The sequence below is a fragment of the Caretta caretta genome, chromosome 1 (genome assembly GCF_965140235.1).
Source record: "Caretta caretta isolate rCarCar2 chromosome 1, rCarCar1.hap1, whole genome shotgun sequence".
Taxonomy (NCBI): Eukaryota; Metazoa; Chordata; order Testudines; family Cheloniidae; genus Caretta; species Caretta caretta.
Window position 1 is genome coordinate 279,134,761 of NC_134206.1, and position 18,293 is coordinate 279,153,053.

The following is an 18,293-nucleotide window of genomic DNA, read 5'->3' on the forward strand; positions in this document are numbered from 1 at the left end:
TAAACTGAATTAAAGGACAGGTTAGGCACTTATTGATACAATAGTTGAAATGCTGCCTCTGCACCAGCTGACTCACTTAAAGTCCTTCAGAGAATGCATAGCACAAAGTGAGAGTATTTGTTTTCCCACATTTAGCAGTTATGAAATTTAGATCCATTCTGCCAGAAAAATCAACAACAAAGTAGCTGTGGTAGAACAGCTGTCATTGTCAGTGATGCATTATCAATGGCGATGACAGTTTGAACTTTTAATTAAGTCAGAGATGACCAGGTTTTCAGGAATAGGATTAAGACAGAGCTGTGTCCAACATCAGGTGTGCACAGACACTACAAGAATTCTGGAAAGGGGTGAGGAGAAAAAAGTGAGAAACTTCCAAACACCACAGTACCCTTTACATGATAGCTTCTGTAGCATCCCTGTCAGAGGCTAACATAGCTCATTTTGTTGGCTGAGTCTAAGGTTCATGGGTTGGGTTTTTTTGCACTGTTTCAAAACTATTTTCAGACCTCAAAATGATGTCATTAGACCAATCAATCAGCCACTTTGCTTTTATCAGGTAGAGCCATCACCTAACACTCTATATGTAAATGCTTTGGAAGTGCTTTTTCATCTGAAGAGCTGGATCCTGACACATTTCCTGAATTTTGGAGCAATAACTAAATAAATTAAGGCTAGTAGGATACAAACAACAACTCAGTTTAACAGAACGCTGTACTGCTTACAGATTTCTACGGGCATACAAATATAGTCAGTTCAATTTCATATTAAACTTGATCATTCTTCTGGAAGCTTCCCCCTTTGTCATACACCCCCTCTCACTAGCCCTCCCTCCCAATCACTGTACTGATTGATGTAGCTGGTACATTGGAAGTAGGGTTAAGTGGACAAAAGACATCCACTATTATTACTGTAATCAAAGATTTATATCACTGGAAGCAGCCCAGACAGGACCAGGATTCCTTTGTGCCAGGCAGTGTACAAGCATAGTATTTGACATGGTCTCTATCCTGATGAGCTTACCCTCCAAACATGTGTTCTACCCTGACAAAAGACTCTGCATAACTGGTGAAATTTCAGTATCTTTTTGTGCTATAAACAATTTGATATTCCGTTACTCGTCTGGCAACATTTTCTGTCTGCTGAGACCATTTCTGCCACCCTTAGCCATTCTGTGTGGGATCTTAGTCCATGAGAAGTCAGGAGGTGGCAGGTAAAGTCAACGATAAACCTAGTGAAAACAGACGAATGAGGTCTCTCCCATGCTGCCCAACTACCTCTTTCTCCTGACCACACAATACAATATGATCCAATTTAAAGTCCAAGTCTGCCATTTGTACTGAAGCCAAGTAGTCCCTTACTCCACGTATTACCATTTTCCCCTAGTTTATTTTGCATACCATCTTTAGGATTAGAAGAGTGCTCTCAGAACACTTCTTGAACAGAAATGCTCAATCTTCACTCCCACTCTGCTACTTCGTGAACAGATGTCCTTATGCCTTCTCCCCACACTGAGAAGGTATAATGTAAATTATACTCATAAGAGGCATTGTACCGATTACATTAGAGCTGGAGAAAATTAATCACTCAACAAGCTGATCTTAATCCCAGTTATGTCTGAAAATTCCAATATGTTATGAGTTTGGCAATACATCAATATAAGCAAGAAGTTTTATATCCTTCAGTTCCTATATATTTACCTGTAAGTATAACATTTTTACTTGCATGCTTTTGAACCATTTTACTCATGTAGAAACTAATCCTGAGAAGTGTTGGACTCCCTCAGTCCCTTAGACTTCAAACTTTGACCTTAATACTTGTGCTGTAGTATATGCTAGCTCACTTATGCCATTATAAATTTGCCAGTTAATACACTATATGAAGTACTACAAACTGGAATTTCTTAATCTACTTTATCTATAATAAATTACAGTACAATAATCCTCACCAATATCTAAAAGTTTAGTCTCCCTGAGATGTACAAAACAAGTGTAGAGTCCATTTAGTTGTTTTAAATATCATATGTAATGTGAAATTTTTGGAAACTGTACATGTGCAGGGCAGTACCCTGACTGAAGCTATTGCAGCATAATCTGTCAAGGCATTTATATCAAGCTCACAGTGCTACTCACCGATTCTCCTTAGACAAGTTTTCTCCCTAAAAGCTAACCCTGTGCGTACACTGAGAGAGCTACTGCAGTGTGAAGACCCTCAACGTATTCACATTTCTTGAGCGATGAACTGACTCTCTTACACATTTAGAGTCAGAGATTAAGGCCAGAAGGGGCCAACAGATCATCTAGTCTGACCTCATGTACGTCACAGACATTGCTTAATTTATAATGAAAGAGGTACCGGAGCTGAGCCCTGGCACAAATTAAGCACTGGCTGGGCAGCTGGAGAGTGGTAGATGCTGGCCAGGAGCCCAGAGATGCTGGGGCTATGAATCGCCAAGCCTACAGATGCCGGGGCTCATCCCTGGCAAGCCTGGCAAAAATTAAGCACTGCTCACAGGCCACCAGCACCCACACACTAAACTGAACCCATTTCCAAGTTAAGCAGTCATAATGCCAGTAAATAGCCTACACCAGATAAAAGCACCACAGGGTTGGTGTTTTCCGCATTTGTAAAATAAGGAAAAGAGGCAAAGAAGATAAAGCAACTTGCCTGAGCAGCACCACAAGCTAGTAGATTAGGCATAGACAAAGCAATCAAGAGATGTTTGTCTGTTTGGGATACTATTCTCCTTTTACACAGGATCCTGTCCAGGAATGCTGGAAGGACCAGCTGCAGTCAGAAGAGCATACTTGGAAAGGATCTTATATGAAGAATGTGACTGAAATATTTAGATAAGATAAAGGAAGGAGCTGCCAGTCCCCTAAAGGTGAAGGGCTTCCTGCATAGTTGCTTTTACAGATACATCATACCTCAGCCAATTGATTGTTTTTGGCCAGGGATGTCTACTTTTTTATTAGTATGTCTAAATTGAAGGTTATTTTCTTCATTTTAGCAAGAGCCCTGCCACTGGCCCTTTAATTTCTAGAAGACAGAAAGCAGCTTGTTGCCTTCATACATTTAAACCTTTTTTATTGTTTTTTAACTCTATTTGTGGGGTATGAAGTTCCAGCTATTTGAGCCTATCTTTAGATAACCATGAAATGCCAGACTCCATAGTGAATGTCTGCAAACCTACTGGTTCAACTCAAGCTAAAATAATGACATTAAGAGTTGATAACAGCTGACAGCAATATGTTTGCACATATAGGAATCTACAAGAAGGTGCATATTGAAGAGATATACTAAGCTGGACTACCAAAGGTGATGGTAATCTGGGTAAATTGACTACCGGAATGGAAAAAATAGAAAGGAACTGCCACTAAACTCCCTTCCTCAAAACTCAAAAAGAGATTATTTATATTACACTAGCATTTACAGACTCTTGACCACACCAGTCTATCCACTGTACATACACATATTAAGGACTGGTCTACACTAGATGTAACTTTAGCGCCCTCATGGCCAAGATAGAGTCAATGCAGACAGCTCTGGCCAAGAGAAGATGCACACAGGAATGCAGCTGGAAAAATCCCAGGGGCACCTGTTCCAAACCCCCCAGAGTGAACACCCACCCGCCGGAAAAGCACAGCAGATGTAAGAAAGGGAAATATGTATTTACAGAGATATGAGAGGAGAAAAACAACAAGGGGAAATGTAGGGGAGAGCAGTAAAACAGGGTTGCATCCCAACCAAGGCTCCACAGGCCCAATGGTAGCACAGTCTGAAAGGGCAGACACTGAGCAATGTGTCTGCACACAGAGTTCAGGAGTCCTGAGCAAAGTTCCAATCTGGCAGTTGAGTCCTGGGTGCTCCTAGTCGTCTTCAGCACCAGTAAACTTTCCCCAACAAACCCCTCCGGTGCCCTCTTCTACTGTTCTCTGCAAAGCCACACAAAGCGACCGCCTTCCTCCTTATTCCCAATGCACTGGCACAGAGCTCCTCCTGGTTCCTGTCCTGGGATGTCCCCGATCGGCCAGTTCTCTCTGCTGCTTCACTTTGCGAGGGCCTGCTTGCTGTAGCCCTTCTCTCTGGAGCTCCACCACCACACCCCTGTTTCTTTCCTCCCTCTCATTGCTCTCCCTCCCCCCTTCGGAAAAAAGATTTAAAGAATTCTTCAATCAACATAGCTACCATCTCCCTGAGCGGTGGATTTACTAGAGTGACAGGAGAACCCCTTCCACTGCTGTAGCAAGTGTCTACACAACTATGCTGCTTTAGCATTTTAAGAGCAGACATAGCCTAAAATAATCCCTGCCCCAAAAAGTTTACAGTCCAAAAAGACAAGACAGACAAAGGGTGGGAGGGGAAAGAGAAGCCAAGAGATGCAGTCATTTGTCCAAGTCAGTGGCAGAGCCAGATATAGTAGATATAGTACGTCGAGCCCCAGCCCATTGCTCTATCCACTGAACCAACCTGCCTCTCTGGATTTTTTTTTTTTTTTTTTTTTTTTAAAGCAAAGGGTGAGTATGAAACAAAATCATAGCTTATTCTCTTTGGTCTTTTGCCTTATTTTAACCTTACTCCTAAAAAGCTAAAATATTCTCAAAGTGAAGATTTAATTTAAAAAATGGTAAGTGTGGGGAGTTTTAGTGTTCTGAATGATTTTGATATACAGGAGGAATAATTTACAGTGATGTGAGGTACCCCATACTGCTATGCCTTTTCATATAAAGCATACAAAATGCATTCAGGTATAACAGTGTTACAAATAAACTATAAATAAATGGAACTTTTATGAAAAACTAACTGCTACACATAAAAATACCATTTTGCCTGATTAAATTTTTTCAGCATTGGCTTAGCATTCGTTCTTTTTGCAAATTTCATTACATGCATCCAAGCAGTGTTTACATTATTTTTTGTTTGTTTATTTATTTGGCTACTAGAAAAAAACTGTCTTTGATCTGAATTAATGTTTATTTGCGGGGGAGGGTTTCTTTGTTTTTTTAATTTAAATACTGTAAAAGATTAGCAAGTTTAGTTAAAGAACAGTTAATTGCTTAAATGAAAAAAAAAAAAGACTTTCCACAATTCCTACTGCAACTAAAGTTAACTTGCGAAACAAATACCTCCTTCCCCAAAAATATAACCTTTAAAAATTTCTTCTTGTACAAGTATATAAATACTGAGACTTAAATTAAGACTGATGTTACCAAGACTCACCTGTAATTATTTAGGCCCTGATCCTGCAATTAGATCCACAGTCAGACCCCACAGGAATCCAATTGCTCTCACCGTATGACAGGATCAGGGCCTAATATAAAAATAAATGTTTATGAAGTTTATCTATGACAAGGATCTTAGATTGTAATAGAAGATTTTCCAGACTAGACCAAATTTTAGAAGTCAGATCATGTATGTGAAAATAAATTTTCAAGTGGGGTGGGGCGTTTTTTTGAGGGGGGGAGCGAAGGTGTTTGAAAGACAGCACAGAGTGGTGAACCAATCACAGGACTAGTAACCAGAAATCTAGTCCTGGCTCTGTCACTGCTTTCAGGGACTCGCCCAAGGCCACACAGCTACTGGTGAAATCCTGGCCCTATTAAAGTCAATAGCAAAATTCCCACTGACTTCAACTGGCACCAGGTTTTCACTTAGTGTCTCCATCTGTGAGACTAAAACTTCAGCAGTGTTAGGAGGTTTAATCTGTTAGGGTATGTCTACACTACAAGCACTACAGTGGCACTGCTGCAGCACTGCATGAACAGCAGTTAGGAAAACGATTTTAATTGTCAATGAGACAACCCCAATACAAATGCATTGAGAAACAATTATAACCTCACTAAGCCATTTTTACTACAATTTCAGAGTAGAATTGCACTTTTAAAGTACATATTCATTTCACAAATCCATTGCAACAGAAGGGCCAATTAGTCACAAATTTAACTTGTTGCTGCCCTTGAGTGTTGTTATGTTGTATAATGCCATGTGCCCAATTTGGTTTTATGATACCATCAAAAGGCTTCAAGTACACACAGGACAGAAGGCGAGTGTATATGGTGCAGACCAGACTGAAGGCATATGTGTGGTGCATTTTAAGAAGCAGTTTTCCTCAAGTGTTTGTGCAGCAGTGTACTATTTAGCATGCTAGTTTGTTGTTTATGAGTCAGTGGTATCACCCTTGAGGGGCCAGCCCATAGGCGGGGTAAAGGATCTTCTATTGCCACCAGTTAAGTGATAGCACTCACAAGACGAAAACAAAAAATAAATACCCCTGGAGTCCTATGGGAGGACGTGGGGTATGTCTACACAGCAAGGAAAACCCTGAACTCAAGGAGCTCTGGCTGCCAGCTGTTTCATTGCAGCGGAGAGTTCCAGACTCAGGCTCTAGAACTCTGAGGTAGGAGGGTCCCAGAGCCCAGGCTCCAGTTCGGAAATCTACACAGCAATGAAACAGCCTATATCCCGAGTCAGCTGGCATGGGCCAGCAGCAGGTTTTTCTTTGCTGTATAGGCATATTCCAAAAGACCAAGGCAAACATTTTCCGAAGTAGCTAGTGATTTTATCTGCTTGACTTTCAGAGGATGAGAGTTGCCAGGTGGGGGTGGAATTAGACCTCCTTAAATTATCAAGTTGGGCATCCAAAATCACTAGTCGGTTTTGAAAATATTGGTCCAGGTTTTAGGTCCAAACCTCTACCTCCCCCTTCCAGGACATGTGTGTTTTGTCTCATAACAATATAACAAATCCATACCTGCAGATAAGACACTTAATTTGTCAGAAATATACATACATGCATGAAAATTATGACGAACTTGACTACAAAACAAGTTAGGTGTTTGATCGCAGCATAATAATTTGAACAGAGACCCTAGGGACGGGGGCAGTCTAAGTACACTTTGGCAGAATCACACCTAAAATGGCTATAATAACTGAAGTCGACACTATGCTGGAAGTTAGTGATAGGAAAAGGAAGCCAGCACCATCACAATTTAATGGTTCTAAAATAAGAGATGAGATCAGAGCAGAGTTTAAAAATGGTTAGGACATTAGTCAGTGACAGGTACAGAGGAAGTATTACCTAGCTCCCAGTAAACAACTTCAACTTTGTTATCCCCTTTTCACAGATTTTGGAGGAAGAACTATGGACCTGATCCGGACTCCATTAGAAAGAGTCAATGTGAATCTTTCCATTGACTAATGAGAACTGGATCAGGCCACGTGCTTATTTGAGAGAGAGGCAGACAGAGTGGAATTCTTTTCAAACACTGACATCCACTATGTCTAATGTATATTAAGTAGGGTTTCTGCTCCTTTTCTTTATCTATATTTCCTCACCCTACTAATGTTGGGGTTCTTGTCTCCCATAGGTTACTAGACCTTTTACCTCAAGTTTATTAGCATATAAGTCAATTAGTTATCATGGAATCCTTGTGGTCACTCATCTGTTGATGTTCCTACCTTAATATATCTAAAGCTGATAGCAACTGGAAACTTCTGGTTACTTGTCAGCAGTTTAAACTTACTTGTTTATGACCACATTCAATATTGTGATATCTTATGATCTACGGTTCCTCCTGGCTAGCTGCTTACAAGAAGGCTTTTTTGGGTTTCTGGTTTAGTTTAGCTAAGCTATGGTCTTACAAGCCTTCACACTTTTAGGGCCTATCTTATACCTATGCAAATACCTATATGTCTTACAAGCCTTCACACAATGAGCTTATCTTATACCTATGCAAATACCTATAGGCTGCAAGGTTTCCCAGGGCTTGGTTGAACCCTATGTGAAGCGAAGTTCCTTGTTTACTTTCATGTGTCACCCTACTTATTTTCCTGTTGCAAATACTGAGGCTTGGTCTACACTTAAAACTTATGCCAAACTTGTTATCTCTCAGAGATGTAATTAAAGTGACTTAAACCCCAGTATAGACACCCTAGGTCAATGGAATCCTTCCGTCAACCTAGCTACCACTTCTCAAGAGGGTGGATGGAAAAAACCATTCCATCACTGTAGTGTCTACACTACAACACTATGGCTGCGCCACTGTAGCATCTGCAGTGTAAACAAACCCTACCTCTTAAAGAGATAAGATTTTGCTGATTACAATTGTCTTTTCTCCCTCACTCTCCCATCAAATCATTCCTCCATCTTAATACCACTTAATATTCAGAAAAAGAGAAGCATTGCTTAGCGCTTTTCGATGCCCACACATAGAATCCCAAACAATGGACTCTGACTTTTTGATGCCAAACTAAATAATCAGTATCATTCTGAGAAAGTTATTGGGAAGAGCCTAAGTGCTATTTCAGAGAGTGACAAATGAGCAATGCTTCTGCGTGGAAGTAAGCACTTAAATTAGCCACTATGTGAAGATGACATCTCAGAGACACGAGTACAGAATTTATAACCATGGCCGTCTTGTTTTCAGTGCTTTTGTTGCTCTCTTACCAAGTTAGTACTGTACTAGCTAGCTGAAGATTTACATTGTTAAATTCAGAAAGCAAAGGACTTTCGTAAACCTGTAGCGCTGAGTTCTGGAGGCAAAACTGTCTCCTCTCTCTTGGGCTGTTGGTCAAAAGCTCAAGCTTCCTTTCGTCTATTAGACAGGTCTATGAATAAAAAGGGGATCCCACAGACCAGACCAGTTGTGAAGTCGCAATGCTTTGTACTGCCATGCGGAAAATCCTGCTTCAATTACCTGCCAGTCTCGGCTTCCTGGACCAGCTGGGACTGAAAGCATTCCTGAGGCAATGGTCTCAGCTCCTGGGGAGGAGGAAGTGCTTTGAGTCACTCAACAATGACCCTTACAGATGAATTAAGGAGCTACATTGACTGGTTTCAAAGGGAGGTTCATTCATTCTCTGCTGGAATGGGAGACGCCAAAACACAAGGTCTCATGTTTGAGGTATTATGGAGAAGAAGTTAAAGATGGGCAGCAAGGAAAACGCCTATATTTTATTGTACTCATATTATACTATACACACACACGCACGTTTTTAGATATTACACTGATTTTGTAATGGTGTTAAAGCAAGAATATGAGCCATTTGTGGAAAAGCCATTGAAGAGCAAATAAACTGAAAATATGGAGCTCAGTCAAAATAAATAGTTTTGATGCCAGAAAACACAATAAACAAATGGCAAGAACTGAGACTACAATTTAAGGGGATAACCATAAAGAAGGTGAGTGAGCACTAAGAGAAAATACTCATCATTTGCATGGCGATTTATCCTCCTGCCAATTAGCCCCATGTTACAGATGGAAAAACTATGACAAAAAGACTAAGTAATTTGCACATGGCCACAGGAAGATGTCAGAGCCAGGATTAGAATTCAGAATTTCCTCACTACTTTTCCTTCTCTCTTCATTGGAAAGTAACAGGAGACTCTGGAGTGCAGTAAGTACCAGATACAGTGAGTAGCAGTCACAATTAAAGAACAGGAATACCCAACAGTTTTGTTGGATTTTAAGTGTAGACTTGCTCAGTCTGTAAAACCAAAAGCAGTAATAGAATATTGAGATCCTTAGAGACTTAGGTCTGCTTGTTCCATTCTTTGCCATCCCTACAGTCCTCAGTGTTGGTTTTTCCTAACAAGCTACACATTCATCAGATCAGATAGGTGTAACAGCATCTCAACCATACTGAAGCATCAACAGAAGGCACAGTGATAACATCTGTCAGCTCAACCATTTTTAGTTAAACATGCTGCAACCTGTATAGATACCACCTGATCCATTCATGAAAAACTGAAAAAATGAACTCCTTTCTTTAACCCTAAAGGACCACGCAAGGTCCAAACAAATGTGACTTGAGAATCCGAACTACTAGAGATAGACTGAAACCTTGCAGTACTGCATGGTTTCTTGTTGGCATAAACAACTCGGGCGCAGAATGTGCTCAGATCTTTGAAGGCGGATAAGCAGAATACATGTGACCATTCATGATGCAAGTCAAGAGAGCACAAGCAGTTCAAAAGGTTGCCAAACCTCAAAGGCCAGCAATAGAGATCAACAATCAAGACGCCTTCCAAAACCATTTCAGCATGCTAGAGGCCAGGATATCCATGACCAAAGATGTAGGACAACCAATATAAAATTTGAGACTCCACATAAAAATAGATATTCTAGGTCAACAATACTGGGGGAAACTCAAAATGAAAAGTAAATAAATAAATGGGTACTTTTTTATTTTTTAAAGGATAAAAATTCAGACAAATCTGTAAAACAATATAATGGAGGAAATGTAAAGCTAACAAACTCATTGACCATGCTGCCAAAGAAGGGATTTGAGTTTTAATGGGTGTCAGCACGCTTTAAGCGAATTAAACAAGTGAAAACTTCCTCGGTGTTCAAAATTATTTTGCCTGCTACCTGAAGTTTGATTGTATGTTTGTAACAATCTCTACTACAGATTACCAAAAGGACTGAACCTAGAGCTTCAGCAGCAAGCACATGTAAGCTAGAGGCATGATTCCATGAATCCATAACAAATCTTGCTCCACAAGCAATCTCAGAGACCTCAAAGTTAGAAGAGGAATAAAAGAGAAAGGTAGGGAAGGCGAAGTGGCACTGGTAGTTCTAAATTATCACTCCTTTCTTACAGATATATCAGATGTTCAAGAAATAGAGGAGATTTCTGAGCCTTATGAATGACTTCCACTCTGGCAAGCTAACATGATGTTAATATTCCATAAAGCACCTCAATTTGGAACTCTATCATGAGCGGGATGAGCTTCCCGAAGATGAAGTAAGAACATAAGAATGGCCATACTGCGTCACTCCATCCTAGCTCAGAATCCTGCCTTCCAACAGTGACCAATGCCAGGTGCTTCAGAAGGAATGAACAGAACAGGTAATAATCAAGTGATCCAGGTAACTAGCCAATGACCCCAATACAGAGTCTTCTCAAATCCAGAAACAAGCAGTTATCCACCATGGACTAGATATTAGAGGAGGACAGGATTCATGCTTTACATAACTGCTGTACATTCATGGAAAACTTTCAGGTTCTCATCTTATATTGTGATGTATAGGAATGCCAAACAGTAATTGACTTTCTGAGTCTGTACCATGGCATCCCTACTAAAGAGTCACAAATGTCATTCTTCTGGATGAAGAATATCTAGATTGATTAAGCAACAAAAGCTGACTCATTCAACGTGTAATGGTTGAAAAACAAATGAACAAGAAGTATTACAGTGGGCGCCATCGTGTGTTAGCATTGGAAAACGGAATAATATGAGAAATGTCAATGCAATAGATTCATCAGGCTTCATGATCAGGTATTTTGTTTGCTTGGTTGCTTTTAATTATACCACTTGAAAATGGTTAGTCTCCTTAGCTGAGATTATGCAGGCATCTGTTCTGGAGTACATTCTCCTCTATCAATGCGTTAAAGGCCACAGCTTCAAATAACTGCTATCATCATGACCATTTTGAATAAGCACATTTAGCATGCCGAGCTGCAGGGAGGAAAAAAAGAGAGAGTTAGGACTTCCCCGTCTTAATCCCACTGTTGCAATCTGACAGTTTGCACCCATTTGACTATTATAACAGCAGGAACGTCAGTGCTTCCAGGAGAATGCATTCGAACTGAAAAATTAAGTGTAGATGACAAGACAAAGGACTCTAAACATCATAAATGTAAATTAATAATCAAATATACATAAAGATCAACTAAGAGACAGATGGCAAGCAGTTTTCCCCAGTGTACTTATAGTTGCTCTTCCAGCACATGTATTTGGGTCACTTGCTAGATTAAATCTCATGTGGCAGGCCCAACAGAGATACAGTGCAATAGCGTATGGATTCAGCTTAATTTTACTTTGAGCAATAGTTTTGGATAATAAATATCTTAAATGTGTACTAAGACTTGACACAGGTTGGAGCATTAAGCCAAAACTATAGAAGAGAGCTGTTTGAAATCATTTCCCATCAGCATGGCAGTTCAATTTGTGCTTACTAAACAGAATAGAGCATAAACTAAAAAGTTGGTCTATTGTATTTTATTTGATTGAATAAACCTCCTACGCAATAAAGGTAGGAAACATACCTTCTATCATTCATATAAATGGCTGTTTTCCCCAAGCGATTAGTTCATAAAAAGGCTACCTCACAAAGAATTTCCTGTCATGTAATTCACTTTAACTTCTTGATTTACAAATCAAGATTGTAAAACTTGGGGATAGCATGCAGTCTACATTTGTCTACGATAATTACTGAAAGTAAGGGTGAACAACAGAATTCCATCTATCTACACAAAGGACATCTGTTTTAAAAAAACTAGGTATTTTCAAATGCATCAGTTTTATGAATGGTCTACAGAATTATCTAATCACTTAAGGTCAAAAGATCATACTAATACTATCCTTAAAATGAGCCTTTCTTCAAATACTTAGTAGAAGAGCAAAAACTTCAATGGAGGAGTTGTTATTGAGATGGTCACTGTAGATACGTACGATCTCAGGTAACAGAAGCACTAAATCTTGCACACCCCAGTTGTACACTTACAGTGACCTAGCACAAGTTACACCAAGGACTACACCATCACAACAAAGCACCCAATAGCCAGTTAAACAAAAACTGCAATTTAAAGTCAAGCACAAGTGGGCAAGCAAAAGCAACTGTGTTAGTCTAATCGCAGCAGTAGACATCTTTCCTGTCATACTGGTACATATAAGTGCAATTCTCATTTCCGTGAATGAGAATTTAATGTACATGACTGGAAATTAGCCCCCTTAATCTGGCAAGAAATTGGATTTAACACATGGCAACAAAACCACAAGGAAATCTTCAACACAGCCCAGTCACGGAAATTACATTCCCCCAATACGGCTGTATCAGTTCCAACTGATTTTTCTCAGCTAAACCCTGTGTTAACCAGCAATGTCAGCTCAATGTGGTATTACAAAAAATTTAAGTATTGTACTTCCCATTCAACTTGTTCTTTCGTATAATTTTCTCCCTATCTCCCAATGATCAACTGGCCAAAAAGGAAGACAATTGGGAAAAATATTTACCTTATTTCTAGATGAAGAGAGGGAGTCTTTCCACATGATCTTAGCATGCAATTTAGAAACATCAAGACCCTTTAGGAAAATTACAGCAGAGGGGAGGAAAAGAAACATGCTTTTGTAAATTCTGCATGCATCATTTGAATTTTCTGGGATTAGAGGGGAACAGAAAAACAGGGGGGACTCCCTCCATTATACTGCACTTTGGTTTAGTTGCCACTACTTCAGTCAAAGTTTTCAATACCCAGTCTGAACCATAAGAAAATCAACAGGCGTTCATTCTCCTTATTAATATTCCACAGACAAGTCTAGCTTTCAAGTACACTTCACATAAATTATATGAATTTACGATTAAAGGAAGGGATGTACACATTTTCTTATTCTATTTCTTAACCAAAGACTTTAAATTCATTCCATTTCAATTTAACTGGATGAATGGGGTGAGAGGGGAGAAAAACAGAAATATTGAGCCCTTTGATATAAAACAATCAAGCTTAGACGAGGTAAGTTTGTTATATCCCCATCATGCACAGTTTTCGGTATGGTGCCATGAAGCCTCTAAAATATTAAGTTTTACCATAGGGAAATTGATTTTGCTATAAGAAGTTTTTACGATGCCACTTAATCTTAGCCAACCTACTTAAAAAAAATACAGAAAGCAATTACAGACACCCTTTATATAGTAAGCTTGGTCATTATATATATAAAGAACAGATTCTGATATAATTTCAAAGTAGTGGAAAAGGAAATAGAAAAAGTTAAGGTAACATGATGCCCTCCTGAAACAAACATTACAGTTTCCAAGCTTAAATGTACAATCTTGATTCACTTAAAGTTAGAAGCATGATCCATCTCCCACATGGGGTGCTGTGTCCTGCAGTTCCAACACTGACCTCCTTATCTAGTGTTACTTTTCAAGAAAGGTCCTGTAGGGCAGTGCCATTCTGCGATTACAGTTAAAAGAACATTTTAGGTCTGAGAATCCCATTTTTAAACACGGTGAGCTAGGAAAAGCTATTACTATCTTGCAACATTTGTTTTTCCTGTCCCTTTCAGTGAGGTAGTTGAAAATGTGCTAATTAGATGACCTACTGTACAGAACTGTCATTAATTGGAGTTCAGTGAACCCTAGTGAATTGCTATATTTTAGTTACAACTACTAGAAGTGTTTAATTTATTTAAAAGCCAAAGACATAAACAAATCCGTATTTTAGAATTTAATTTAAACAGTGTGAGATTTATGTTAAGAGGATACCATGTGATTATCTTTTCCATTCTTTCAGAGATGGCCTGCAATTAAACATTACTAATATTTTCTAATGCAGTGGTTCTCAAACTTTTGTACTGGTTACCCCTTTCACACAGCAAGCCTCTAAATGCAATCCCCCCCTTCTAAATTAAAAATACTTTTTTATATTTTTAACACCATTATAAATGCAGGAAGCAAAGCGGGGTTTGGGGTGAAGGCTGACAGCTCATGACCCCCCATGTAATAACCTCACAACCCCCTCAGGGATCCCGACCCCCAGTTTGAGAACCCTTATTCTAATGGTATTAAAGCACAATTATGGTAGGATCGAGAGACCTTGACCGCTACATCAATAATGCTAAGTAGTATTTCAAATGACACTGCAATCTTAGCTAATTTGGACTGGCCAGTGGAAACAAAAGTTTATACCACATCCTTAAACAACCCAGTTTTGCATTACATACTACTTAAGTTCACATAAATATTCCAAAATTCCTACAGTTCTTAAGTGTAACAGGATGGGTTCAGATACTGTCAGTGTGTGAAAAAAATTCCCCACTTTCGGTTGAGCTAAATCAGACCTTACATTTCAGAATAAAAGTAGATTTTTCTTCTGCGTGGTTTTTAAAAGGCATATTAAAACAAACAAGAATCACTATACAAAACTGGAGGGCTGACAAACTAGAATATTTTAACTACCCCACAGAACTTCTTCAAATACATGTAATTGACTTTAAGGATTAAAGTTTGAATGGTTACAGTCTGAAACTGTAAACTGTTCCAGGGCTAAGATGCTGGATAACAATTGAAATTTGGCATTCAGTTTCAGTATAATAGTAGGAACCCTCAAAAAAGGGGGTTTATTCTGGAAAGCGTGGTAGACCTTAACTATGGCAGGTGCACTCTTATACTGTGTAAGAGAATGGAAGAACATTCCAAGTTCAGTAATTAATTGACTCCAGTACAGAGACTATTTCCCAAGGCAATGGACTAATCAAAGCCATAACTGATCCTTTCCCTTCCCATTAAAGTCCCTGAAAGTTTGGAACAAGTTATCTAGCAATAGCTCTGCCTTAGTCATTTCCCACTCTCAATCTTGCCCCTCACACACCTTAGCTAAATAAAAGCTCCAAAAGGTTTATACCCATAGACTCTAGCTAGAAATGTTTTTGCCAATCAATGTGCATATGAAACACGAATCGCTGACCTATAAGTTATATACACATATATTCATTTTTTAAGTTTGATTAGGTCTAGGACAAGGACATACTGTGGTGGCCAGTTACTAGTAGATAGGAGGATTCAAGCAGCATGGCTTCCACATAAAGCCACTCTGCCAAATCCCAATCACCAACTCACCCTAACCCAGAGGATTAATTCACTTTCCAAAGCAGAGAGAGGCTGATGAAAAGCTGTCAAAGTAAATCTATGCTCACTTTTTGGATGGTTCAATTTCAATGTAGCATGAAACACCCCAGGATGGTTAATAAGTTTAGCCAGGCATGCTGTTCTCCCTAATATATTTTAATTATGCATCTGTTTTAATTGTAATCAGATTAAGTGACCGGAAAAGGCACAAATTGGAATGTTCCCTAATTGCTAATGGAGCTTTTCATCAGTTTCTAAACACAAGTACATTTAGGAAAGAAATAGGTAGAGACACCAGCAAAACCGTGACATTTTCCAGCAATCGATGCAGTTTCTTTGACAACACAGTTCAGGTCTCATTAGCTGCCCAAACTAACTCGAATGCAAAAGACAACTTCAAGCCCCAGGGACTTCATCTTTGCTAATTAGCATAAAGGAATGTTGAACACACAAACTAAAGCTGCAAAATTAAAATTAAAACTAAATGCGTTTAGAAGCGCTGCTCATCCGATCTTCAGCGGGCACTGCATACACACACGCAGTATGCACTTGCAATAAGTACAGTGCAAAGTTAAAGCAGAAATCTCTATTCTGCTACTGTAGTCTGTGTGTGTGCCAGAGAGAAAGAGAGAACTGTCAAATGCTTCGGAAATCAGATAGTCACGGAATCAGTGGAGGGAAGAGATCTGTTACTGGGGGCGAATCTTCCTTCCCAAACCAGACGTTACATCGTTTAACGGGTTTTTGTTATACTAAGTAACATACACAAACACGAGAAGTGGAGATACACACACAACGTTCATGCACTCAACGCCCACCGAGCAGAGATGTTCGTTTTCCCCAAAACTTACGCGCTTGCAAACAGTGGAGGGGGAGGGAAGGGGGGATTGCAGAGAAAGAAGCGGTTTGTTAGGACATACAGCAGCTCGTCTTGCCCCCCCCCCCCCACCCGCACCGCTTTTCCGTTCTCTCTTCTTGCAGCTGTTTAATTCCCCGTTTAGAATAAACAAAACTTGATCTACACGAGTCCTGACAGCGGGGCAGCTTGGGCATTAGAGGGCTGCGCTCTGGCAGGCACCGAACAATGCTGGCTAGGCAAAGCAGCGGCGAGGGGCGCATTTAACGCTGAAGATACCGCAGACTAAGGCTCTGCCTAACCCTTCCGTCAACAGGTGAGCGCGTCCCCCACCGCGCGCCGCCCCGGCCCCCAGTCAGGGAGCCCGGCCAGGAGCCGGGGAGGAAGGGCGGGGGGTTCGCGCCTGCGGAAGGCGCTCGGAGCAGAGGGGGCTCCGCCAGCGCTGAGCCCCGGGAGGCGGGGGGCTCTTCTCTCAGCCGGTGGCGGCTCCTGCCCAAGTTGTTCCCAGACCCCCCGCGCTCCCCTAGGGCTCCCAGCGCAGGCTGGCTGCACGGCTCCCGCCGGCACCACCTACCTGTCATCGTAGCAGAAATCCGCCCCCAGGGTGTTGAGATACAGGACGAGCCCCAGGGCGCCGCTCACCAACTCTGCGATCATCTCTCCTCCGCCTCCTTCCCCTTACGCCGCCGCCGCTCCAGCACCGGGGCAGCGGCAAAAAGCATCCACCCGCCCCCTTCCCCTCGCTCGCCTCACTTCTTCCTTCTCCCCGCCCGGCTCCGGCCACTTCTCGGCTCCGGGCTCAGCTCGGCGCGTCCCGCATCCTCCTCCTCCACGCCCTCGGGCGGCAGCGGCAGCAGCAGGAGCCGCGCTCCGCACCGGCGGCAGCCGGTTTATTGTTCGCCGCTCTCCGCTTCTCCCCTTAACCCATAGCAGCTCGGGGAGCGCCGGGGAGAGGGAGCCGGAGCAGCCGCTGCTCTTCCTCCGCCCGCCGCCCGGGGTGCCGGTGCCTCCAACCCGGGCGCAGCTCAGTCGCTCTTCATTGGCTCCAGCCAAAGCCCCCGCTCGCTGCTGAACTGCGAGCGCCGCTGCCGAGGCTCCGCGAGCGCCCGCGTGGGGCTCACCCCGAGCTCCCAGCGCGCGTGCGCGCCCCCTCCTCCGCCCCGCCCCTCTCTTCTCCCCGCCCGCGCCGGCCCCGCCCCCGCCCCGTCTGCACCCCCGCCCCCCGCCGTCCTTTCCCCTGGGGTTGCACGCTGAGAGCCGCTGGAACAGCGCGGGCGCGGCTGGCAGAGCGCCCCGGCGAGAGGCTGGCACAAGCTTGCCACAGCTCCTCCCCTCCCCTCCCCTCCCCTCCCCAGCGGCATCAATAAGCTGGAAATTCAACACGAGGAAGCGAGCCGGGGCCGTTGCGGGGGGAGGGACCCTTTAGCTTTCACCTGCCTGACTTGGGTCTCTGGGGTGCCCCCAGGGGCCTGGGGTCGCGGTTGCGCGGCGCGCAGGAAAACGCTGAGCGGCCGGGGCTGCCCGCCGGTAACACTGCAGAACAATTGCGGCCCTGGGGGAAGTCGCCCCGCAGGCGGCGCGCCGGGAAGCCGGAACGCGGCGCGCACGTGTGGAGGGCGGCGGCGGCGGCGGCGGCGGGAGTGGAAATCCGACATGAGCTGTGCTGGGAGCGCGGCGGGGGGAAGCCAGGCTCTGCAACGCTCTTCGGGCGTGCCCAGGGCAGGGAGGCACGACGCCAGGGAAAGGGTGCGGGTCCGCCAAGGGTTTGCTACCCCTGCCTCCGTTTTACACCGATTCCCCCGTTTCTGAAC

The 18,293-nt window shown here is 42.4% G+C and overlaps 1 protein-coding gene across 5 annotated transcripts in view; it reads right to left on the bottom strand.

Moving 5' to 3' along the window:
• Positions 1-18,038, bottom strand: part of TMTC2 (transmembrane O-mannosyltransferase targeting cadherins 2) — a 379,312-nt gene extending 361,274 nt beyond the window's left edge. For 4 of the 5 annotated variants that reach the window (XM_048835674.2, XM_075124313.1, XM_048835675.2 and 1 more), the window contains exon 1: positions 17,057-17,633. In XM_048835674.2, coding sequence (XP_048691631.2) covers positions 17,057-17,139 — 83 coding nt within the window. In that variant the 5' untranslated portion in view covers positions 17,140-17,633. Of the gene's footprint in view, positions 1-17,056; positions 17,634-17,915 lie in introns of those variants that run through there. The other variant, XM_075124316.1, reaches the window with a different exon arrangement.
• Between the last annotated feature and the right edge of the window lie 255 nt (positions 18,039-18,293).